This window comes from Amphiura filiformis, chromosome 3 (assembly GCF_039555335.1).
Source record: "Amphiura filiformis chromosome 3, Afil_fr2py, whole genome shotgun sequence".
Classification (NCBI taxonomy): domain Eukaryota; kingdom Metazoa; phylum Echinodermata; class Ophiuroidea; order Amphilepidida; family Amphiuridae; genus Amphiura; species Amphiura filiformis.
In genome coordinates this window covers 9,739,863-9,766,649 of record NC_092630.1, presented here as the reverse complement: position 1 = coordinate 9,766,649, position 26,787 = coordinate 9,739,863, and the positions used below count along the sequence as shown (strand labels likewise).

Sequence of the window (26,787 nt, the reverse complement as noted above, 5' to 3'; positions counted from 1 at the left end):
TGCCCATGGTGACTGGAATCACACTGACGGCGGAGGAGAATGTACTAGCTGGTCAGACAGTTTAATTCTATCAAGCATATTAAATACCTGAACAATCACCGTCATTTCATCGATTTACTACAGAATATATATATATATTGTATGTACTCAAAATATAATTTTAAAATTGTAAACCTGTTAACTTATATATAGGTATGCTAGGCATGTAGGTGAATTCAAATTTGCCATTAAACTGCATCATTTTATATATCAAATTAAAGCTCTTGAGTAAACAAAGCCAAAACTGATAACCTTTTTTTTCATAGCACTTTCCGTAGCAAAGTTACATCTTGTCAAAGATTGACTTTCATCAAAAAGATTCAGCTAGCAAAATTCCCCAAAACGGCATTTCGGGGTGTTTCTAGATCTTAGTCTCATTATGATAGCAGCTTTTTTAATGGAACTGCTATCAAAATCCTCTAAAATTCCATGTGCGATTGTCTTATCACCATAAAAATTTAAAAATCATATATAGGGTCAAGTGAAGTATAGAATTAGAAAACATATTTATGTAGGTTTCCTTCCAGTTGTTTTAAATTTGTAAATATGCATTGACATTGTCGGCGAATTTGGCTGACTAGCAAATGTGTTACCGTAACTAACATGACTAAGGTTTGCCTGGGATACCTATTATATGTATCTGTATCTGTAGGTATACTATACAACACTCCCAATGCTGGAGCCAGGCGATAGGGTAGTGTCTTGACACGGAGTGAAAAGTTAGTCTTGGCGAAGGTGCTGAAGCACAGCTTCCTTGAAACTTGTTGGCTCAGTTATCTGCGTAATAGAATACGGCAAGTTGTTCCAGTCTTTGACTGTTTTTGGCAGGTAGGAATACTTGTGGCAGTCTTTGGTGCTGGTTATTATTTGATAGGCTGCTGGATGTGTATGCCGCAATTGACGTGGGTTTGGTCTTCCTTTTACGCGCTGATTAACCTGTGTAAACCAATCAAGGATCGTAATTGACAGTGACATCAGACGCGATAAATTGTTTTTATCTCTGTCTTTAATTATAGGCTACATCCAGAGGGCTCAGGGCTGACAGTAAATTTCGCTGATCCCTCCTTTTTTTTCTATGTCGATTTAACACACAATTCCCGCTGTTGTTTTGGTTCCACTTTAGCACCCCCCGGTACACGCATGGAGGTCGCCATTTGAGGTTTTAGCACCCACTTTACTTTAGCACCCAGCTACCTTGACTACGCGTTCAGCATCGCGTACAGTTCGCGTTCCCAACTATCAATCATTGGAGGTCAATCACCTCGAGCTTGACAACGATATCTGAATAGACTATCGCTAAGTCTTACGTGTATGCGCGAAATTTAGGTTAATTTTTGTGATTGAAACAGTATTTTTCTTGTATAAATCTTGGCCCGGATAGCGGGATTGTTGGTTGATTTAATGCATTTGATAAATTAAGTTCATGGATGCGCTAAAAAATATAATTAAAAGTATTAAAAAAGCTGTTCAACATTTGAAAAAAATGCACTGTAGCAGGCTTGAAAAAGTCTATCCGTGGATGCAGCAAGCCGCGATTTTACGGGTAATTTTCATGACTTGAACGCGGAGCCCCGCCGCAATATAGCCGGTAGAAATCACGGTAGTGTTCCAGGCCTACGCGATGGCAGGGTAATGGCAGCTTCCATACTTTAATTACTTTTATAATGAGCTGTCATATCCCAATTTGTTTTATCTCTGCTACATCTTCCGGTTTGGTTACGTAACTTGGGATGCCTATCCCTTTGTCTATTATTCCTGAATCAAATTTCAAATATTCACTCAACAACACAATTTTGGCTGAGAAAAATGAGTACCAGTTAGCTGAATTTATATTATACTCAATCGCTGAACGACAAGCGATTGGTATTTGACCAGTGAATAAGGTAGCACGCTTTTCCGAACGCAACAGAAAGCGCTCTACCTCATTGCCAAGTTGCCATTGGTTTTGGGTAAAAACCAATCGCTATTTATATAGAAAAATTATTTTATTTGTGTACATCGTGGAACATGCTCTTTGCGTGGCTGTGCGAGTGTGCGTAGTAAGCTGTTGTACGCAGATAACCTCGCATACGCGTAGAGTAGCGTTGTACGCTTGTGTATTAGCATGATTAGTCGCGGAGTAACAAGCGTAGTTGAATTTTCAACGATGTACAAGAATTAAATAATTTTTCTATAGCGATGGAGTATAAATTCAGCTTTAATCAAAATTAACCTGGAATTCACACATCAACAGTATGGTCATGATGGTAACAAAGGCAAATAGAACTCTGGGGTTCATAAAAAAAAAATTTGTACTCATAATGTAGTACAGGGAACCCATACCGTAGTAGCTCTGCACAACGGTATCATGGGATATGTATAAAACCTAGTGCAATGCAATTGCATGATTTCAATTAGAATTTGCACTAAGTAAAGCTCCTGTAGCTTAAGTGGGTACTACACCCTTGCCCAATTGTGTAGCTATTTTTGCATTTTTCTCAAAAAATTATAGCGCATTGGTGACAAGTAAGATATGTATATAATAGGGGCAAGAACTACAACTACTGCACTGGAAATTCTATTTCAGCACAGACAACAGTTGTGGAGCTACAGTCAAAAATGAGGGAAAACCAATATTTGATCAATAAATCAATAACTACTTGCCTTGAGTTGCTGAATTTTCAGTGCAGTAGTTGTAGTCTTTGCCCCTATAATATACATATATTACCTGTCAGTCACCAATGCGCTATAATTTTTGAGAAAAATGCAGAAATAGGCACAAAATTGGCCAGGGGTGTAGTACCCCCTTAAATAGTTGCATAGTTTGTCATAATATTAATTACACAGCTTCTTGTACTTCTTGCCTAAACTCCTATAGGATGCTTAAAATTGTACCATAATACATTCTACTATATATCCAGAATAATTTCGAGTTCAACTGAATGCGTTCATCATGATTAATATCAAAAATCCGACTATGTCATAGTCTAATTGCCTTTCAGTTCATATTGCCTTTCAGTTCCAACTAAATCATAATTCTAATTTTAAGTATGCTGTGTTTAATCATGGTAGACTTTTGACAAAATATATGAATTTCGTAATTATTTGACAAACATTGTTTTGTTTTACAATATGTTGTCACAGGGAGAGCATGAAGATGGAGATCTCCACCTGCCTGGAGCAAGCCTTGGATAATCTCCAGAGCATCTGGGAAGAGATCGGAATCTGCCAGGAAAATCGGACAGAGAGACAGAATACCGTACTGCTGCACATGCGTAATCTGCTAGAGGAGATGGTATCGGAGGAAAAGGAGCTGCGTAACAGGCTGCTGACAAGCGTGGAAACCTGCGGAGAGGAGATCTTCAAGCTGAGTCAAGAATTAGCTGTAGCACCATATGAGGTATGCTTGTCACTGTTAAATAGAGTGTCTCGTCTCAAGTTGAGAATAGCGCCATGTTGGATTTTGCTGTGGTAAATTCGAATCAGTGCATTTACACGGTTGCGTTGCCAGCGTATGGACAAATTGCCCCTCTACATGTGTGTATACGGCTGCAAATGCCACTGCAAAACAGGGGTAGCGCGAGCACAAAAAATCAAGGGGTCCAATTTAATTTTTCTGGACCCTTTGGTACCTGCAAAACCAACATTTAAGGGGTCCGATGAGAATTTAAGGAGTCCATCTGTCCGAAATTCTAAACTTCGGAACTTGTCAAATATTCCAGTGAAATTATTTATACCGTAGTGTTGTTGGCCTATGGTGATTCAAAAGATTTACTGATCTTTTTATTTTTAAAATTTCTAATTGATGATTTAAGGAGTCCATACAGTTTTTATCGGACCCTTTGGTCATTTTCAACTTGAGATTTAAGGAGTCCAAAATGGGCAAAATCAAAAAATAAGGAGTCCCTGGACGCGCAAACTCTAAATGCGACCCCTGCTGCAAAATACAACATGGTGCTACTCTCAACTTGTGCCAAGACGGATTAATCAGAGATGCCAACCCTCCCTATTTTAGAGGGAGGCTCCCTAATTTTGGAAATATTTTTGTCCATTATGACACCCAAATTTGACAACCTCCCTATTTCTGGCAAGTTATGTGCCATTGAAGTTGCATATAATTTTGAAAACCTCTCTATTTTTGTTTGAATCCTCCCTATCATCAGGGTCTTAGCTAGAAATTGAGGGTTGCCCATCATTTGAATAAAATTGCCTGTCCTAATTTGACCTTAAAACATTTACCAGACATCTATAGCCCAGGGGGTTCAAAGAGTTCAAATATGTGCTGATATGGCCTTGTTCTGCAAATTGGGTCTACTAAAAAGGGCAATTAGCTTCTCAAAACATACAATTTATAAAATAGCATCTGTCAAAGGTATTAATTTTGCCCGTCCCAGGAGCAAACTGGCCGTCTAAAATGACGGTCAGACGGGTGGCTAGCTAAGACCTTGCTCCCTATTTTCTGGATGTTAATGTTGGCATCTCTATAAGGCTAATGAATTGAAATTATTAGTTTCCCGTCACCCGCCCTCATAACTTTTTCAATTTGACCAAAACTTTCATTATTTTCATATAAAACTTTAAAAGTCAATTATCTGAAAATTGAGATGGAAATAATCAAAAATTGAAACTCTCAAAATGTATGACATCCCCTGCTGATCATAATCACAGACCTGCCAACTGTCCCTCATTTTGAGGGACTGTCCCTCATTTGGGGTTTACCAAAGTGAAAAAGAGGGACAGTACCCGTTTTCTGAAAATTCCAGTGATGGCAAATTTGAATGCAAGAACAACAGAAAATGAATGATGATGCAAATTTCACTTTTAAAATTTTGCTACAGCTTTCTCTTTAATCTATAACTCTATTGTGATCAATTCAGACCTGCAAAACCTTCTCTGAATTCTGAAAGTATTGCACACCTCAAGTCGTTGAATTTGTTGGTACCTGATTTGTGTACAATGTACAAGGTTTTGGTCTCCCTCTTTCTGTAGGTTGACAGGTCTGTAATCAGCAGTTTTTCTTAGTTGTACATGTAGTGGTAGAGGATGTGGTAATAATGAAAATTTAAGGATTACCTCATCATGTTTCTAGTGATTACACAAATTGCAAATTTCTTTTCATTTTTATAAAAACAAATTCAAATCTTTTGTCAATCTGTTGCAAAATGTCTGTAATGATGATCTTAGCATTAATACATGTAAAATGATGTAATACCTGTTTTGACCTGGTCTTTTATCAACAATATATAGGTAATAGCCATATAAATGAAACTTTTGACAATAATGATATTTTCCAAAATAATGAATAATGAAATCATGACCTCATATTTCACTGAAAAAATTGAGACGGGAAACTAATCATTTCATAAGCCTAATCTCCTTTATTCATAGCCGGTTTCTGTCATTCCCTATGTTTTGTAGTTCCTAGCAAACTGTGTCAAACTGACAACCATCTGCAATCAAGCAGAAACAACAACTCCTCTGATTGGCTTTTCCCATCTAATCTCTGGAAATTAATCCATCAATATAAAGGACCCACGATTGCCTTAGTGGTACAATCCATGCTCTGGTATTTGTTTTTACATTACAGTAGTGATAGGCTGTATAAGGGTGTAGTTGCAAACAGCTTAGGGTACCAGCTTATTTGATGCAGCTTGTTGTTCTGAGTAATTTGACACCAATTTTATTGAAATCGGCCAAAAATTGAGACAGTGCCGGCCAAATAACGACACACAAGGGGGGGGGGGCAGATTTGGCCTTTATTTTCTAGTTTTAAGGGAATTTTATCACATTAAGGATTATGTAATGCATTTTTGGTATCTACTTACATAGTTTTAGGTCCAGGAAGGTCATTTATGCACATTGTGTCAAATGAAACTTGTTAGTGTCCTTAAAATTAACGTTTTTGGGTAAAATTAGGCTGTGAGGGCGCATTACCTTTTAGCGACCCCTTTCGCAACCATTTTTGATTTTTAAGTTAATCATATAGAGATAATCATCAATCATCCATATTCTGAAATTTTCAGCCATTTATCACATTTGGTGTGACCGTGGCACTAATTTTTAATACAGGGGTAACCTGTCCATAGCAATATACAGGGGTCAACGAACTTTGTATCACATGTAAGTCAATGGAAGCGTCTCTACACATATTCAAATGGGTACCACGCACAAGTGAAATAAGGTTGAGAGTTCAAATTTGGACAGATGATGTTATTTATCAGTAACTTTGATTTGATAATAAGAAATGATTAAATTTTAGTAGGGGGGATACGTAACAGCTATTAGGCTGAACAGCGCCCTCACATCCTAAATTGGCCCTTAATCTTGCATCAAAACATATGATTTGTGTAAAAATTGCATAAATATATCCAGGGGACCCAAAATTATGTAAATAATCATTAGAATCCCACAAACAGCAAAAGAAAACGCCCATAATTATCAAAATAGTGAAAAATAGGGGGTCCCAAGAAATCCCCCCTTATGCGTAGTTTTTGGCGGCACTGTCTCATTTTTCAACCGATTCTTTTTTAAAAGGTGTCAAAATGCTCAGGAGGATTAGCTGCTTCAATTCAGCTGGTACCCTAAACTTTTTGAAACATCACCCTTATTTTTGGCCTGTACAGCCTATCACTAATTACAGCTTTAAAAAACCATTTTTACCTTTCCTTTTCAATAACTACAGGCAGAGGAAGGTTTAACGATCTTGCAGCTGGAGAAGAGGTTACGACTGGAGGTAGAAACGCTGAACAAGGAGAAGGACACCCGTATGGGCGAACTCAAAGAATTGAAAGACGTGGAGCAACAACTGTGTGACATGCTGTGCACCACACCATACTACATAGCAACAGGAACCATCCCTAGTAAAGAACAACTGGAGCGTTGCAAGAACACATCAACACACTCACAGCAGAAAGGGTAATGTTTAGTGTGTTACTTTCAGCCAGTGTTTCTGGCATATTCGTAAAATGTTGGTAGTTGTGTTAAAACCAAAGAATGGAATAAACTGACAACAAATGTTCTTCTTTGGCACCAAACAATTTCACAGATCAGTTAAAATACTTTTTGTAGCTCGGTAAATGAATGGATCATGACAATTATTAATTCTCAAAAACTAATCACACAGTGGTAACAAAAGTTATGTATATTATTGGGGCAAGGAATCCAGTTACTACACTGGAATTACAGTGACCTAAGGCAATCGATTCGTTATTTATGATACGAAATAAGGTACCGCTAGGATGTACCTAATTTTCTATCATATATATGGAACCACTTGTCTTGAGTCACTGAAATTTCAGTGTAGTACTTGGATTCCTTGCCCTAATAATATACATAATTTTTGTTACCAGTGTGCTATTATTTTTGAGAAAAATGCAAAAATAGTCACAAATTTACCACAGGGGTGTAGTACCCCCTTAAGTCAATCTGTTTGTTTAGTTTCCTCTTGCACATATGTTAATAAACAGATAGATTGGAATGTTCTATGCCTGTGCCCTCTAAAGTGTACTTGTATTTAGCTGACGCGGCACAGCGTTGGACCTGGGGACATTGCTCATCTGACTAATCTGAACTTACAAAGGGCGCTCAACTTGTCAGCCCTTCCGCGGGGACTCTCTTTTGTGTACAATCGTCGACCCCCATAAGCAACATGGTTTCCTTCTGCAGTATGGTCACCTCATTTTGTGCCCTCAATTTGTCTTTTACAGGATAGCCGTCAAGCAACATTCACAAGTACAAAGAGAGCGATCCTGTCATTACTGAATGATTTGGAACAAGGACCAAACACATCGTTTGAAAGAGAGATTATCTGTGAGGAGGAGGATTCATTCACATTGTCTAAAGAAAACATGGAGGCACTCCATGTTCTGCAGTCAGAGGTACTTTGTCATTCAACAAATAAGTTGTAGTTACGGCAAGTGGGATGGTAACAGATATAATTTTCCAATTTTAGTCATAAAACTAAAAAACTGCACAGTGATCTGACACTAATCTTCTGCTTTGATGCTGATTGTGAGCAACGTCCGTTTGTGGAACAAAACCCATAGGATTGTGGTGTGTGCAATGAGGACCTTATTTAGTCCTTAATCTTCAGATCCTGAGCTTTGATGAAATCACTGAAGGTGATTTTGAAGTGTTCAGGATCTCTGATACTGGTACTATTTCATGGAATGCTATTCCTTTTCCTCGCTGTTTTGGAGCAAATCATCTTATAAGAAGTCTATAAATCACTACACTTTTTAAAAATGATATAAATGCAAATTATTGTATTTTTATTGATTTTTCCAAACAGCTGGAGCACAAGTTACAAGAAAACCAAAGGACGGCCGAAGAATTACGTGAAAGAATAACCAGTCTGTGGAATAGGCTCACAGTGCCACAGGAAGAAAGGCAAGAGTTCTTAGAGCAAACAACTGGGTACAAGCCAACCATTCTAAAAATGGCAAGTATTATGGTATATCCTTTTCTTAAGCTTGAACCAAATTAACCTATACAACTTTATTCTGTAAGTTTATTAATAATAATATGACCTAAGATAGTTCTTCATGCTATCTTGGTACATGGGACATTGCATTAAGGGATCGGATAGCAACATTTGCATAGTATTTTTTGTAGACCTGAGAGCACACCAAGTTGCATTCTGAATACGAGGATATCAAAATGATTCAGATTTTTTTGAATTTAGCGATATAATACAAATATTATGGCAAATGATTAAACACGTTTAACACGCCTCAAAGTAAACTTTATGTAATGATATTTAGTTTTAGTGTATGTAGCTGGGAGGAAAAGCTGTCCATCATTTGAAAATTTTGACCATTCTTATTGAAGTAAGATATAATACACTTTTTCCCAACAAGACCTAAAATTGTTCAATAAAATGTTTAAAAAATGTTCAATACGAAAGGTCAAAAGTTTCAAATGAATGACATATTTTCCTCCCAGCTACATACACATTGCGAATTCTCTGCATTAAGGATGCACACAGGATCACTGAAGTGTTACATAGCCAAAATTGAGTTTTCATCACTAATGTCATCTTCAAACCGTATTTTATCTTGTCATTAATAGATTTTAAAGAAATCTTAAAATTTGAACCATAAGAAAAGCTATTTTAAAGACCCTTTTTCATTAAAAATTGGTCAAAATGCAAAAGCAAATAAATTATTGTTTTCCCGCAATAGATCGCGTTCTCGTAACGCGTACTGCGGCGTACAGCTAGCAAAGACACGCGCACATGGTAAACTGGTTAGATGGGCGAGGTGATTACTGATTGAGGCGCTGGAGTCGCCAATCGCGATCATTACCGTATTTTATCGTATTGATCTCTTCCAAGGTAGGTAAAGCTTGCACCATTGCATTGCGAAACTGCGGGCCGACGGACAACCATCGTCCCCGTCCCAGAATCAGTAGGCCTACCGCCCGGGCCTACCGGTACTCGATAAATTTCGCCAAAAAAGTGCTGATATAGTGGTATAAATTATAGGTTTTTTTTTATATGAACATAATAGTGAATTTTTTGTTTGTTTTTGTTTTGTTTTTCAAGTTTCATTCTGAACTTGAAAAGATGAAATTTATCTGTAAGAAGTAGGCCTAGTTACCCGTAAGAAGCCCTGTAATGATGACGCAATCTGGTAGATACGATAGAAAAGGTAGGCCCTAAATATTTTGCTAGTAGGCTAGATTTAGCCCGTATTATAGTACATCATTAGGCTTATTATTTTATGTTTAAAAATTTGTTTTATTTCATTCATTCATTCATTCATTCATTTCATTGTTGTTATTTGATTTACCAAGTGGGTATAGTTGGACAAGAATATAGGCCTATTATATTAGCTTATATTTTATGCAGTCCCAGCCTTGGTTCGGGAGCCTCTGTGGTCGTTCAGTCTCGTCTTCATTTTGAAGACCATAAAAAATAGGCAAGCAGTTACTACCGGTAGGCCTATATTAGATACCTAAGGCCCTGAATAATGTTATTAAAACACGGATTTAAGATTCGTTTTCAAACGTTCTCTACTCCTGATTGACCATTAACGCAATGTCAAAAACGTTGGCATTTCAATACATCATATCGACCATCTAGGCATAGGCCTACAACTCTATGTCAAAAATGTCGATATTTGAAATCGGCATAGCGAGCACGCGTTTATGAAAGCATAATTTCAAACAAGAAATATAATCGAAAACGCAAATTCATGCTTTTTTCATAACCAATTTTAACTACATTTCCATTAGTAGGCCTATACCATGATTTCGAACACTTTTTGCGAATGTTTTGGCCGAATGCCTTTTTATTTGCAATGTTTGTCTAGCTTTCAACTTTCACGTTTATAATGTTTTCTGCATACTTTAAAAGGTAAACTGCTTTAAAGCATTTTTCGTGAATGTTTTCATGCAGTGTTTTAAAACGCTCTTTATAGCATGCATGATGCCTATATATACGGTACTGCATAAACCACAATCTAATTTAAAGCCATAAGTGTTCCGTTTTCTACTTTTGAAATTCGGTTTTGTTAGGCTATGTAAATTTCCGTGTTTTTCAGTTTTCTTGTGACCTCTCCGTGTTTTGCCCGTTTAACATATATATAGCCTAGGCCTACTTTTTGTCCGTTTTACAAGAAGTTTATTCAAGACATATTACAACTTTTACCCACTTTTTACACGTTTATTTGATTGAAAACAACAAAAGACACACTTTTTTTAAAATTTTTGTTGTTGTATTTTATTCACTTTTTATGCGGTACAAAATATTTTACAACTTTATTGTGGCCTTAGGCCTATAATAGGCCTATGACTTTTGTACGTGTTTGATATTCCGTAAAAAGTTAAAAATAAAATATGATATAAAATAACAACAAACAATTACAATAACAAAAGCGGAATATTGAATATCGGAATAAGAAAAAAAAAAATCACCAAAAGCGATCAATTAAAAACATCGCAATTATCATGATTATGTCTCAATTGATTCTTCATTTCATAAAACTTCCTGATTATCTGCTAAAATAATTGCTTGTCAGTTATTCTATGCTAATTTTAATGTTCTGATGTCCGCAAATTTTAATACAGAGCATGATCTTTTTTTATACGGTACAGGACAAAATTGTGCTTAAATAATCATGGTTTCGATTCGCGGCAACACGACCATGGACTGTGCAACTTATTCGCGTAACCTGTCTGTCTGTCCGCGCGCCCTGTCGCTCCTCAAACGCCGACGCGACGCCGCGGCCTTGCCGGAAGCTCTGCTGCACCATGGAAACAAGACTACAGTAAATAAAATGGCTACACCATGTGGATAAACATCTGCCGAATGTGCACGGATAATTTTGTTATATTGTATATTTTACCTTCTAAAACACCAAAAAAATGCCAATCTGCTGCAGTAGGACGCCCCTTCTCATTTTCTAACTTGACCAAACGTCACAAATCACCGGATTATATATTTATGGAATAATCTTCAAAAATGGACCTAAAATCCGCTGTATTTTTCTAAATCGCGATTTTCGGCAAGTTCATATGGCCAAAATCTAGATAGTGTTTTTTCATTTTTTTAAATTAGGGCCTAGAACTTTTTTTATCACCCATGATTCACAAATTTGAACACGGGTCACACGTTTTTACTGATTTTTTGCCTATATTTTAAAAACTAAGCAAAATAAAAAAAAAAAAAAAAAACACTTTCTAGATTTATTTGTCTAAATTAATAAAATTCATGTTTTACAGTTTTTGATTTTCAAATAATTTTTTTATGGCGGACCAAAAATTTTTGGTCAAAAAGCCGTTTTTTGGGATTTTCTCGAAAATTGTACTTTTTGACCCAAAACTGATATTTTAAATGGATTTATGAGCTCATTTCCGTTCAAAAAATGTATATTGTGAAAGTACACACTCGTCAGAGGTTTAAAGCAAATACCACTCTGACACTGAATACAATGTTCTGCTCTTTTGAACACACAGCTTGAAGATGAAGCAAACAGACTGGACTTGTTGAAGAAACAGAACATAGAGAAGGTGATCCTTGGTAGCAGGGATGAGTTGGAGGCGTGGTGGGAGAAGTGTTACTATAGCAGGGAACAGAAGAATTCATTTGCAGGATTTTATGAAGGTCAGTAGAATCACAGAATTAAAGAAAGCGATTCGGGACTCGACCGCCATCTTTATACAGGCATGGAGCAAAAATTGGGGGTATTCGGTTTCCCTCGGAATGCACTCAAGACATTCGTTGTCATGCAAGCGCGACATGGATGAAGGGCCCGTTTGAGAGACGCACTTGATGCGACCTTAAGCTGCACGCGAGTAACAAGACGCTTCTGATGAGACGCAGAATTGTTTTCATTCGACTCCGCGCACCATCGGCAAGGACCCGGATACCCCCAATTTTCTCCTCATATGATCATATCTGACGGCGCAATTAAACATGGCGATATAGGGAGACTCGGTTCTCCTTCTCTAATTCTGTGAGTAGAATTGAAAGCTCTGCAGATGACTTTATGTGTAAGAATGAAGTAATGTTTTCCCCTGTGTATAATCTGTAATTTTTCCTCAACGAATAATATGTATTCTCCCATTTTGTCAAAAAAAGCGCCTAAAAATCTAAAATATTGCAGTGGCCAACCACCAACTTTCCACAGGTAATGGAAGATGTTGGTTACACCACTGGGCATTGAAAAATTGCTGATAGATTTATGAATGAAGTTCCCTCTATCAGGCTTGATAACACTCTTCCCCGTAAATCAGTGTCATCTTTACACATGTAGCAGTCAAACTACCCAGGAATGCAGTGTGTTGGCCAAATAGCCAGAGAACCATCAACCCATCTTATGGATGGGCACTTTTGGTCAAGCAATTAAAAAACATCCGCCATCAGCCATGTCTTGACAGACATGTGGACGGGCAGTTTTGGGTTCTGGATAAAACCCAGCAGACGCATCTAGTTTAATTTATTGACCAATATTAAAACGGCATGCTTAGGCCATCGGAATGAACGTTTTTGATTTGTGTCCACCGCCCGTATGCTTAGAAACCTACCGCATGAAATGGCGGACACAAATCTAAAACTTCCATTCCCATGGCCTTATGCTAAAATGTGCACTTAATCATTCCAATGGAATGGTAACAGAAAGAAGAAAGTTTGTCATTTTAACCATCATATTTGTGTGGCATTTTTCTTTCTTTTGATAGATGAGTACACAGAGGAACTCTTAGAACAACATGACCAGCAGCTTGCCCTTGTCAAAATCTATTATGAAGACAACAAAGAAATAATTGAACTTGTCAAAAAGAGAGAAGTAATGTGGAAAAAGATGCTGGAGTTTGAGGTAGGAGTTTGATCCTTATAAATTATAAGGTAACATAAGGCAGTCCTGTCCCTCAGGGCAAGTGCCTTGAAAATATGTGAGGGACACTTTGTGTGCATCAACATTATGAGAAAGACCCAAGTCATGTTTCATTAAACTTTTAAGGTCTACTTTTGAGTTTTGAGATGTGATTGCATGGAAGCAGAAATGGAGTATAGTTTTCAGACTTTGGACTAAAATTTTAAAAATAATTTAATTAATTGTGAATACCCTACTTTCAAATATGTATTAAATCTTGCTCCAGGCATTTGACATTGAAAATGTTAGTTTTTCCAATAACTTATCCAATTATGTTGTTGATATCTCCCTCTATTTGATCAATCATGTTTTGTTCCTTGTATTTTGTTGTATAATTATAACTTTTGTTATATTTGCTTGTAGAAACGAGCCAATGATCCCAACAGATTCTTCTCAAATCGTGGCGGCAAACTCTTACAAGAGGAAAAGGAGAGGAAGAAAATTAACAAAGATCTACCAAAGGTATGGATGAATTGCCAACAAAAATTACTGTCTTTTGTTTCTTTATTGAGTAATATGATACAATAGAGATCAAATCAAACCTGTAGGCTTGTCAGATACGTCCTGGTGACGAAAGCTTGGCTAATCACACAGTGTGCGACTGCACAGGTACTGTGATAACCAGCAGCATACTCGATAGAAACACTGCTAACTTATTGTCAGATAAGTGTCACAATCAATGTACATTGTTACCTGAAGATGACATGTTTTTATGACTTCTAAGCTGCATGTAATGATGAGCCAATATGAATAATACTAACTACTTATTTCAGTTATAGTATTTCTACAAGTTAAGTGTAGCCAGTCCCTGTGTGAGTGGTAGACCTTTTGTTCCTCAGGACTTTGAACTTAATTCTATAGCCACAGGTCATGTAACAAACAGGATTTGTAATTGGGTTAAGGTGTATTATCAGTCGGAACTCCTCCAACTTTATTGTGTCTCGTCTCAAGTTGAGAGTAATGCCATGTTGGATATTGTAGTGGCAGACTTGAATCAGTGATTCAATCAAGTTCCAAGTTTTTACACGGTTGCGACGCCAGTGTACAGACAAATCGCTCTTCTATACGTGTGCATACGCCACTCGAGATTAGGTTAGTGCGAGAGATTTGAATTTGTCACTACGAAATCCAACATGGTGTTACTCTCAACTTGAGATGAGACAGAATATAGCGATTTGACTGTTTGTTTGTGTGTTTTGTTTTTACCAAAATAAACTTTAGCAACAGGTACTTTGGGCACTGGAATTGGTATACCTCAAAACCTGTTCAACTTTTCTCAACCAAGTATAGAAGGTCAATGTTGTACTCTTTACCTTAGTTTTATTTTAGTTGCTATGAGGATAATAGGTACTATCCATAAAATTCATATTCAAACATAAATGCTTGATTAAATTCATTAGAATTGGATCAGGTGAAAAATTAACCACATAAAATTATGGCACATGTATATTTTACTCGCCAAATCAACCCGTAGCCATAGCATAAATCACTGTTTGGGATAAATTTATGAGGAGAATGGCCAATATAAATAAAAACGATTATATTAATATTTGTTGTTCTAAAATGTATCCCTTTCTGTTTTGCATCACAGCTTGAGCAGTCGTTATCAGACAGGATACAGGAGTTTGAAGAATCTAAAGGAAGGCCATTCTTGGTTGATGGTTGCAGGTTTGTTGACTATGTTGCAGCACAGTGGGTAGCACATGAAGCGGAGAAACAAATGGCAAAAAGCAAAAGAGTAAGTCAGTCACAATAGGTATTTTTGCACATGTATCCTTTAGGCGACAAAAACAACAACCAGGGGTTGTACAGGTAGACACACTTACACACTTTTCAAGTATGGTCGGTCGGTTGGAAATTTTTACGTTTTATTCTGGAGGCTAAAATGACCCTAAAACATCACTGAGCATGAAGCTTGAAAAATCTGGAAAAAAATGGTGATGTTTTGCAAACATAATTTGAAAATGTTTTTTGTTTAATTATTTTTATTTTTTATCCATTAGTATTTTCACAGCATTCAACAATACAATAATGAGAGCTGTATAAGTGTTTACACTAGTTGACCCAAGACACGTGTCAGAAAGATCCCATTCAAATCTATGGAGTATGGAGGTCAGGTTGTTTTTCAGTACGGAGGTCAGGTTTTTTTTTTCCAAATTGTGTTTTGTACCTTTCATTGAGGCCTGTACCAAAATAATCTGACTTGCAAGATTTGAGTTATATTGCAATGCACCAGGGTTTTGATATTAGAAGCAAACACATGTTTCACAAAGGCCTTGTCTTTTTCATTCACCAAATTATATCCTAAATTTTGCTGGGATTATGAGACAATTTTGAGCTTTCTTCCGATGCCAAAACCTCCAATATGATGGAATCAAGTTGGGGATGAAGTGTCAGTGTGGTCACTCACACACCATTAACATGTGGTTTGTATTTCCTTTATTTCTTTCATTTATTTGTTTGTATGAATAGCATCAAGCCAAGAAGAAAGAAACAGAAAAAGAAATGCTACACGGCAGCCGACCAAACACACCGGCCAAGAGGCCTCGTTTACCCCCCAGTTCTACAAACAACACACCAAAGAGACGGAAAGGGGTAGGTTTACTCATCTATACTTTTCTATGATTTCATTTTTATTAGGGATGGCTTCTAACCCCAACCCAACTTGTGATCTCCTGCGCTCTGGTAGAGCTGGCAGTTTAGCGGCATTCTATTTGGAACAATAGAAGGCCAGTGTGAGCAGCGGTTGAGTTTTGAAATCAACCCTTACTGTGTTTTCTTACCAAATACCCGACCATTTTGTTTTCATCCTTTCCTTTCATCATCAATCCCATCGTAACCCTATGCACCATAATCTTAACTGTCACCCTCATCGTCATCCACAATCCTTAATTACACTAACCAGGAACGGTGGGGTATTTTGTCTATTCATACCCAGACTACTTATATACTAGACTCCTGACTTTGATCCACGAAATAAAGTTGCCATTGGATAGCAGGTGAGCGCGTCCTCCTTTTCAGACATATTGTGTCTAAGCACACCTCTGTTTAACTTGGGGGCTAACAGCGCAGAAATTATGCATTTGCTTTACGTGCTGAGAGGCTTCTATTTCTCCGCGCATAGTTACACCCTGCCAGCCTGTAAGAATTCTTCATTGATACATGGCTTCATTAATGCATTGGTCAAGGTTGGGCACTTGGAGGTCTAGTGTACAAGTAGTATGGGTATTCATGAGAAGAACTAGACATGATGATGATGTGGACTTCTTCAAGTGGATGACATCTTTTGTTTCTTTTGTTTGCTTGTTTTGTTTATGGATTTGGTGTGTTTTTTTATGGATTTGGTTGTTTTAGACTGTTTGGCAGTATTTTCGGCTGCCATAAACAATGACTTTTCTATTGATTACAATCATGATATGTATTACAAGTCTAGCTTATGTGTGTGTCTTCCTGTCTGTGTTATTACAAGACTACTGCAGTCCTTTTTAAAGAAATTGTGGCCATCATGGAACACTCAATATGCATATACTCCGCAAAAACAATACACAGGCATACAACTGCGCCGTACACTATGTATGTGACAGGTGCTTTTTTAAGCAATTTATTGAGATGTATGAGTTAGCACCACTTTCTGGCAAAATTTGCACACTTGCATTATGCACTTTTTTGTTGCAAGTTTCATTACACCTTCAAGATTAACACCAACATGTTTGTGGTCATTTCATTTCTTCCTTTGTAATCAACAGCTTAACGGCAGCGTAGCGCCCTCTCCCAGGTGGTGTAGTTCCACCTTCATGTCACCAGCAGCCAGATTGCCCCCAAAGGGCTCTCATACCAGTATGGCTAGGGTAAGTCAGTTCAGAGATTGCAATTTCCCAAAATGGTTTTACACCTTTTGAAATTCTTTTGAAAATCACTTTGTGATGACTGAATTTCAAAATAATTTGATAGGGTAAGGATTTTAACGTTATTGGGATATGACAATCTCTCAATTAGTCAGATATTGACTGCTCATGTGGAATGATGATCATAAGATAAGATTAGGCCTTGAAGCCTCTGTTTGGGGGCACTTGTAAGGTGGCCTAACAGGTTTCAGATCATAGTAGAGAGTACTTTCATCATTGTCCACATATAGGCACAGTCAATATTTGATTGGCATAGGTCATTTGCAAGATTCTGTCTTCTGATTGGTTAAAAATGAAGGAAAATACACCACCCCTAACCTTTTCATGACCATGTCACTGGAAAAAAAAAAAGGAATTTGAGGTAGAAACTCACTCTTGACAATGTGACAAAAAGTTTCAGTGGTGATATCATAAATAATTAATTGCAAGTGGTACAATTTTGGTTTCAAAATGAAATTTTGTGCTGTAAATTTTGTGTGACAGTCTCTTGTGGTTCACATGCCGATGAACATGCAATGGGTGGTGACATGTTTGTTTGCGATCAGACCAGATTTTCTGGTTCATGTGACTTGCTTTTAAACAATTGGAAGATGTGAATCTGCATATATGTATAGTATAAGAAAATAGAAGCATGGCCAACTAGCAAGCCAACTTGGAATCAGAAATACCATACCCCAGATGGCAGCAATCATAGCAATTTGTATTACGCTAATGCATGTTCAATAATATGGCTGTGTTGCATGTAAGTTATTAAGTAACATCCCTAAATTTATACTAGAAATTAGTACAAACTTGCATTGATTTTGTTATTAATTCACTCAAACCAATCCATAGTTTATCTTATCATGCCAAATAAATAACCACATATTTCTCTGTTGCTGGCTGTCTTCTTTCTCTTTCACTCGCTAGACCCCTGGATACTCATCAATACATAGTAAGAGCTTAATAGCTCCCCACATTCCCTTTCCGTCCCCTGCGTCTGCACGTAAGCAACAGAGGAAAGGAAGAACACCTGGCGCATCGGTGAGTAGGTGTGCAAATACATGGCAGAGGACTCGCGTAGGAGTCCAAAAGCTTTGATATGATTGTGTTTTGCTTGTTTTATAACTCATCGGTTGCACTTCTTATTTGTTCATACTAATTACCTGCACTTGTTTCATGCAAGACATAGGGGTACATTTCTCAAAGCTTTTGCCCATCATTTCGCAAGGGCATATTGTAAAGTGGTGAGCACTCTTTACTCTACAAAACTTAAGAGGTTCTTGCTATAAATTGTGATTATTTCTGATGGATATGTTAGCCAGTATCTTTATCGTGAAGTGGACCTATTGGTAAACATATGACAGGCCTTGTAAAGTTCTTTATGCAAAATGGACTCCTAATTTCAAAAGCGGTGAAAATGCATTGTAGGTGTGTCTACTTAAACACCTCAAATTTGCGAGGATTAATGGCTGATACTCTGTTTGGATTTACTTTAAAATTCTGTGAAAAGGATGTTGTGCTTGGAGCATGGTGCTATTTCTTTTACCACTTTGGTATACACATAATGTGAAGGGCAAAATATGGAGAAGAACATGTTATCAGCCAAACTTAGCAATGTCTGAAGCTGCTTTGTAAGTTTTTTTTGCTTGGGCTCCATCGGTTACAATCACAAACAATGTCTTGGGGGAAAGGAATTACATCAAATAACCATGAAAAATTAAGCAGCAGGAAGATCCAAATCTAATACATCCAGAAATGTTTGTATACTTGATTCACATTTATCTCTGGTGTGTGTTTTGAGCTGTCTGAATTCACTGAGGTATTTTGTGTTCTTTCCTTCATGTGATCAGCTGACAAAGACCATAATTGTTGGAATGCAGAACAATCAATGAGTACTGCACATTAATTATAACCCAATTTTTGCTAACTTTTTCCCCCTTGGCTAATAGCGCAGCTGGCTAAGGACCTCTATCTCTGTTACATTTTTATGCCCTCTTCTGCTAATCATATGAGCCATTGTAGTCATGCTTTTTTTTTTTGTTGCCAATACTTAACAATGCAATACTAACATTTAAAAAATAAAAGTTGAAGCACATTTCTTTCATTTTCCTACACTTGTGTCTTATCTCAACCATTATATAATATACATTCAAACTTAAAAACGGTATAATGAGGTCAGAATATGTTCATAGCAATATAAAATTTGGATTATGACTTAAAAAAGCTATGAATGCTAATTATTTTATGTCTGTTCATTTATCATGATAGGATTAGTTGTACAATCTTCCCCCAACCCCAACATCTCACTCCTGATATACCACTGGTGAAATCACCAATTGTGTTGTAATCAAATCAATCATCCAAATATCTCTTTTCTGATTGTTTTCAGACACCACACAAGCTGAGGAACACGCCGGCAAGACGTAAAGCTTTAGCAGACGCCAACTCACACAGCAGCCACAAAGAAGCGCCATCAATGTTCAGCATGAGCACCGTCAGTGGCAACACAGGACATGGCAGTAATATGTCCGATTCTATAACATCTACTTGTACAACTTACTCAGACTTTGCTGTGAGTATTGTTATTGTGGGAATTACTATCTGATAGCATACAGCTATACTTTCTCTCCCCTTGAGATGGTAGTGACATACATGTATATTCTGCTGGTCGCAATATTGAATCATGTATGCGAACCTAATCCCTGTGAACGTATACACACATGTTCAAGGGTGGTTGGTCATAATGCTTGCGGCACAAAAGCATGAATGTTACTATCCGTTTTGAGGAGAAACAAAGTATAGATTACTTATACCCCATACCTTATATAGTGTCAGTGTCCAAAAAGTTACATGATACTAGTACTATATGGTCAGTGTCTGAGTTACGTCATTCAAATGAAATGGCCCATCCATATTTAACCTTGCAAACGTTGACCCGGTTTCTGCCACCTACTATTCTTTGGTTCAACTCAACCTCAAGTTTGGTAGTGACATCAATGCTTTTTCGCGATTCGCTGCAAGCTTGCCAACATTCTGCCCCTGAACGGGTGTGTGTATAGACCACTTGACATCACTGTTTATCAACAAAGGCGAGGGACTCGTCTATCGATATGCTCGAACGAGCCGCTACACTGTTCAATGGCTTTCCTGTACTATATGAAATGTGGCGGGCGATTTAAAATGCATGTGCCCTTAGCAGACTACGATTGCAGACTACTATTGAAATTGCCATAATGCGCGCGCATACTGCCGGGCAATGACGTCAGATGCCAAGTTGTCTATACTCTGCCCAAATAACTTTACGCGTGACCAGAGAAATATGCACCTGAGTGAGTATGTCACTGCCAAACTTGAGGCGAACCAATGAACATGGTTGCTGTACTTCATTTAGGGTTTTATAGCCAACCTGTCAGTTAATTTTGCCTGTCCCAGCGGCACTCTCCATGTTCAAAATGACTGGTGGGAAGGTGACTAGCTTGAAGAAAAAGCCTGACAATGACTAGAATGATGACATTTTGTGACACTGGTGTTTGTTATGAAATGTGGGAAAGATAATTCAAATTGAAAAATACTGCAATCACTCACTCAAAAATCTGCAACTGTCTGGATTTAGTTAGATTTGCCTCTATGGAGAAGACTGTTATATCTCACCTATGCTGCTTGCATCCTTCCTTCCCTGCTGGTTCTAACATTTGATCAGTTCCAAACAGGCAGGCCCATTTGGTACAAAGTATTGCGCAGGACACCAGCGGTATCAAGAATAGATTGGTTTACATGTGTCCTGCTCTATCCTTCCTACAAAATATCAGCACAAATATGGTGCTGTTACAGGTCAGGTGGAATTTCATTCACATGTGTTCCTGAAGTAACAAGGAATTCATGGTCCCTGCAGGGTTCTATTTAACTGGTGTCGTGGAGCAAAATGCCCCCCATTTTGGACAACCTGCTACACAAATTTCAGCTTGTATAGCAATTTTTTACAATGTAAACATGTGCTTATATTATAAGAACATCACCTAAATAAGGTTTTCACTAAAAAATTGCTATGCACATTTTTCAAAGTAAATTGAACCCTGGGTCCCTGCTTGTTTGGGGCTGATCAAAGTTTTATGGTGCTAAGGTTTTGTTTTGTTATCCTCTTATTTGTATACATATCATGATGTTTCATGCAGACCATTCAGCCCAGATTTCAGTTAGTTGAAAGTGACAATGAAATGTGGGTCCTGAATTATAAATCTGTTCTTAGGAAAGTGTGAGGCCTCCTAATCACAAACTTTCAGGGACTGGAAGGCATGCAACGTGGGTACCAAATAACAGACTCCGTTGTGAAATGAAGCAGCTTACGAAATAAATATCCTTCAATTGAAGATTTCTAAGCATCAATTTCTTACACCAAGGCCTCAAAATTCATTTTTCAAGGCCACTAATTTCAAGACCAGTGAACATAGGGCATGCTTGGAAATAGAGATGCACCAGTCCAAGGCCAAGTCTTAGGGCAACAGAGGTTATTGCCTTAGTGGCTTCTGTGAATTTTGAGGCCTGATTTCTTATCACTGTTAAAATGATATTTCTGTTTTAATTGTGTACAGAAGGAGAAACATCTCCGAATAGGCCTGTAAAATTGTGGTCGCAATCCTGTATCAGGTCAGTCGGTATACTACGGTATCAAACTCATGCTCATGTCAAACACCATGGCGCATGACATCGCATATTATCTCCAAGATATTTAACGGGTTAAATAAGCTTTCCTAACATATCATATATACTCTTTATAGTTAAATACTAATAAAACAAAACACTAGCACCAGAACCTGCATATATAGCAAGCGCAAACTACCATGGGCGATTCATTTTATCAAACATATAAATATATAAAGTGTTGGTTACGGTTCATTGTTATTCCGAATGATCAATACTCGGAAAGTTTGTTATTCTGAAGGGTCATTACCTCAAATTTACAGTAAGGCTTGTTATTCCGAAGGGTCATTACTCGAATTTACAGTAAGGATTAGTTTGAAGGACTGTTATTCCAAAATACAGTGTAAAGACCATTAGAGTAATGAGCCTTTGTGGAGTATTGACCCTTCAGAATTTAACAATCCTTATTTTAAAATTGAATGACCCTTCGGAATAACAAATCTTCAAATAACAAACCTCCAGAATAACAACCCTTCGGAATAATGACACAACCTAAAATTTGAACATGGCCCCATTGCATGAAAGTCAGACCACTCACAGTCCCATGTTGAAATCACAATTACTTGGGTCACATGTCTTGCCTCATTTCTGGGTAGTCTGGACTTGTGAAGAACCCATGGACTAAAGAGATACAGACTAACCATGAACAGCCAAAGTCTCATCACCTGATAATGAGGGCCGATAGTTCCATGAAATGCGACCTACCGCATATTTTTACGGTCTTTCACATTCACAACACTAGGCAGAGGCACGCAACGCTGGCGTGATGGTTAGACATACAAGATCGAACAATCGGACCTCATGAATATGCGAGAATTCACAGCATACAAAGCATGGGGACTTTGACTGTTGGGGAATAGTCTGTATTAGTCTATGGTGAAACCCCTGTTTTAAGGTACACCGCTAGGTTGAGTCTGTAATTTGTTCATAGACTTGTGCAAGTTCTGTGCCATGCCTACTATCAGAAGCACTGGAGCTTCTTGGTGCTCAATGATTTTCTGCGGAGAAATTTATAGAGAGTCAGGGAATTGAGTCTGGTAAAGATTCTTACAAAACATTTCAGTGAAAATCAATTTTGATCCTCGCAAAGATCACTGTTGGAAACCCACGCTTTAGAAAGGGTGGGTTTGAAGGGTCCACAAAATGCTGAAGAGGGTGGGTTTGAAAAATTTCTGGTTAAAATGTGTGTCCAAATATAAAGCGTGGTCACTGATAAAAAGGGTGGGTTTAGAAGTCAACAATTGCAATCTCAAAGGTTACTGTAATTTTCGATTGAATGACACTAAATGAAACACGAAAAAAAATATTGAAATCCCATTCTGTTTGGTCATCTAAAACTTCAAAATGTAATTCTCTTTGGATGCAAATCTGCACCTCCTGGACCACCATACATTCATAACCACTTATCTATGATCAGTAACCATGCTTAGAAAGGGTGGGTTTCAGAGTTTTGGTATAAAGGGTATAAAATAAAAAGGGTAGGTTTGTATCACCACTGCCAACTATGAAGATTACACAATTTATTTTGATGATACACTATTTATTCTGTTCAAATCGTTGCTCGTAAGAATCAAATCCGATTCCCAAATCATGACCAAATTGAACCACTGGAATATATCACACAGGCCTTTATTGGGTTCATCCTCAGATTAAATTTTATATCTTGAATGTTTTGTGTGCAGAGAGCCTTTGTGGTAAGCAGTTCTTTGTTCACTGATCAAGGCTACCTGCCAGAGAAAATGTCTAAAAAACCCAAAAGAAACTTTACAAGAACTAGTTCTATGATTCTCAATCAAATTTGGAAGCAAATGGCCCTGGTTTTGATGATATTAACATAAACTGATATTTACTCATTTCCAGGCTTTCTTTATTGCATGCTTATTGCGCAAAAAATTGTGTGTATTTATATAACTGCTTGGTATATTATATAACATTATATGCAACTGCTTTATGGCAATTCTTATTTGGGTCTTTTCATGACGAATCTGTCAAAATCTTCTGCATTCTATCAGGGCTATGTACATACATGTTGATATACCAAGTCGTCCCTGGGTTTTGTTGTCACAAACGATACACCGTTAATCCAAAGTTGTCATCTCTAAAATATGAGTTTGCTAAATTCAACCTAATTAGCGCCCTTGGGCACTGATGAAGTACATCATATAATGGGAACAATTATTATTATTAACCGTGTTGTGAAATTGAAACTGGACATTTTCTGTGTAATTTGCTAATGCTGCAAGCCAAAAATTCAATTTAGACAAATAAGGTATGAGTTTAGAATCAGTGTTGAAGTGAATGAAAGTTGATGTCAAGTTTGTTTTTCTGTGATTTAATTTTGCATTTCATCTCAATTTCATATGTAAAAGAGGGAAAACTTAAACAAATGTAAAGTTCAAAAAGTTCCCAAGGAGTGCTAATTAGGTTGAATATATATAGTATTATGAAACCATGTGGATCAAAAATATGGGACCTTGGTGCGTAAATTAGAATACCTAAAGTTGTTTTCTGTAAACTTCCGTGGTCGTGCCTGTGCGTATCGCGTACACGAGCGTAAACACAAAAGCAATAAACAATCACGCTGATTGGCTGATCAATGCACTTGACAACAAGCCGGCTGACCCATTGGTCTTCGGCGCGGCGCGTAGTAGGCGACCTTGTCACTTCTACGCGATCGCAATTCACCAGCGCGTACCCGGACCACGGAAGTTTAAAGAAAACAACTTTACACTAGCTCCCAGAGAAGAATGGCACTCTCTTGCTCATTGTGAGCGAACAGTGTAAACACAGACGAGGGGTCCGATTGGCTTATTCAATCGAAAGACAATCATCACACAATCATAACAACAGACCTGTAATCTGAACGCTGATGAAGTATCACAAATGGCGTTCATTAACAGGGTGCACATCACAGAATTAGAGAAGAAGAACCAGGACCCAACTGCCATCTTGATACAGGCATGAAACAAAAATTGGGGGGTATTTGGTTTCCCTCGAAATGCGCTTGAGGAAATCATTGTCATGTAAGCGCGACATGGATGATGGGTGCATTTGAGAGACCCACTTGCTGCAACCTGCACCAAGACACTTCAGATGAGATGCAGAATTGTTTATATTCATCTCCATGCACCGTTGGCGTGGACCCGATTACCGCCAATTTTCTCCCCATAGCTGATGGCGCGATTGTATGTGGCGGCATAGGGAGTTATAGTTCTCCTTCTCTAATTCTGGGGCGCACATAATATCAGAGTTAAGAGTGTGCCATTCTTCTCTGGTCTGGAAGCCAGTGTAACTGCTGACTTAATCTATATAATAATGGCAATTTTTTTATCTCTCTCTCAATTTACAGAAAGAACTTGACTCTGCCAACAGGGAGAACTACCGCAGTAGCACTCTACCAAGTCCCAAAGGTCCCAGGAGTTTCTCAAGAATTGGACTGCTATGAGCTAACAGTGACCAACATAATAAGCAACCAATTATATTTAATTTATGTTAGCTAGTCTTTTTAATACCAAATTACAGAACTGCTTATGTAGACCAGATTATTTGCAAGCTCAGATTTTAGAGAGGTGATTGATCATTTTCTCTACTCTGCATCACTTGGAAGAGAAATTTTTTTTTTAAATGTAGCAAGCATGGTTTGGTGTGTTTGTGCTCCAGTAGAATCATATTGCAAAGCGATTCAATTTTTTATTGATAGTCGAAATAACTGTACGTGACCAAATTGATAGTCTCATCCCCCACTTTACCCCATCAACATGCAGATTTTGGTATGAGGTGAAAGCTCATATTTTTCTCATGACATCATTGAAATTTTAGGCCTGAACATACTTTGTTTAGGTGATACGAACAAAAACATGGAAGTTCGGCGGATACCACCCCAGAAGTTGTATACCTTGTTTTTGTGGGCCTCTGTGAAACGCCTATTGCTTCTGGAATCCAAACTGCTTCAGAGCAATTTAACTCAAAACTTGTGATGGGCCTCAAAGTGATGTACCATGTGTTTACAATCAGACTAACCACCTTATATGCAGCAGGATGGGTATGAAATGCTCATTGATTAGTGAATGCTCATTGATTAGTCATCAGCAGACTCATGATGAAATTTGCCAAACCGACCTCAGCAACAGAAGTTGTCAATAAAGGCAAATAACACAAGTCAAGTTTGTAGAGGCAAATTGGCAGATCTTTTTTATGGTCCAATTTTATCAATGACACGCTGTTTCCAGCAACGTTAAATTTGTATTGATATCTGTTATGTTGCGGTCTCAAACCTATTGCAAGTATCGATTCTTATGCAACATTATGCCCTTGTATCAAAATGATTGGTAACCAGTAGCTGACTGTCGATGTTCACTTTAAAAAAACCAGTATCAAATCTCGTTTATAAATATAGCATGGATTTAATTTTGCACTTGAAATGGCAGTCTTGTTTATTTGTTTCACCAGTTGGTTCTGATAGGTACCAATCATTTTGATACACATTGTAGACTTGTAGTATGTATTGATCTGAGACTGGGGCCTATAAGAGTAACAGCAATAACATCTCAATTTGTAAGGCAATTTAGTGACCTTCGTGGCTTTTGTTTTTTAATGTTGAATCAATGATTAATATATTTTTAACATCAACAATTTGTATCGGCCAAACATGAATTGGGTACTTTGCAAAGAGGTTAAATAGACTATGAGAGTTTGGACACCGTACAGCCCTGTGCAAAATGCCTTATTGGACCGTCATGCGTGGCAACCAAAACTTCAGCAGTTTCCAGCAAAGGGACAATATCAAGCGAGAAATGCTATCTTCAAGT

At 37.7% G+C, this 26,787-nt stretch overlaps 1 protein-coding gene across 1 annotated transcript in view; it reads left to right on the top strand.

Moving 5' to 3' along the window:
• LOC140147977 (protein regulator of cytokinesis 1-like) overlaps nt 1-26,431 on the top strand; it is a 28,527-nt gene extending 2,096 nt beyond the window's left edge. The window contains 14 exon segments of the mRNA XM_072169795.1: nt 3,163-3,418; nt 6,701-6,893; nt 6,896-6,933; nt 7,725-7,895; nt 8,309-8,458; nt 11,977-12,124; nt 13,201-13,337; nt 13,758-13,856; nt 14,986-15,132; nt 15,867-15,989; nt 17,141-17,242; nt 18,209-18,322; nt 19,671-19,853; nt 25,329-26,431. Of these exon segments, the coding sequence (XP_072025896.1) occupies nt 3,163-3,418; nt 6,701-6,893; nt 6,896-6,933; nt 7,725-7,895; nt 8,309-8,458; nt 11,977-12,124; nt 13,201-13,337; nt 13,758-13,856; nt 14,986-15,132; nt 15,867-15,989; nt 17,141-17,242; nt 18,209-18,322; nt 19,671-19,853; nt 25,329-25,424 (1,957 nt within the window). The 3' untranslated portion in view covers nt 25,425-26,431.
• Nucleotides 26,432-26,787: the final 356 nt, after the last annotated feature.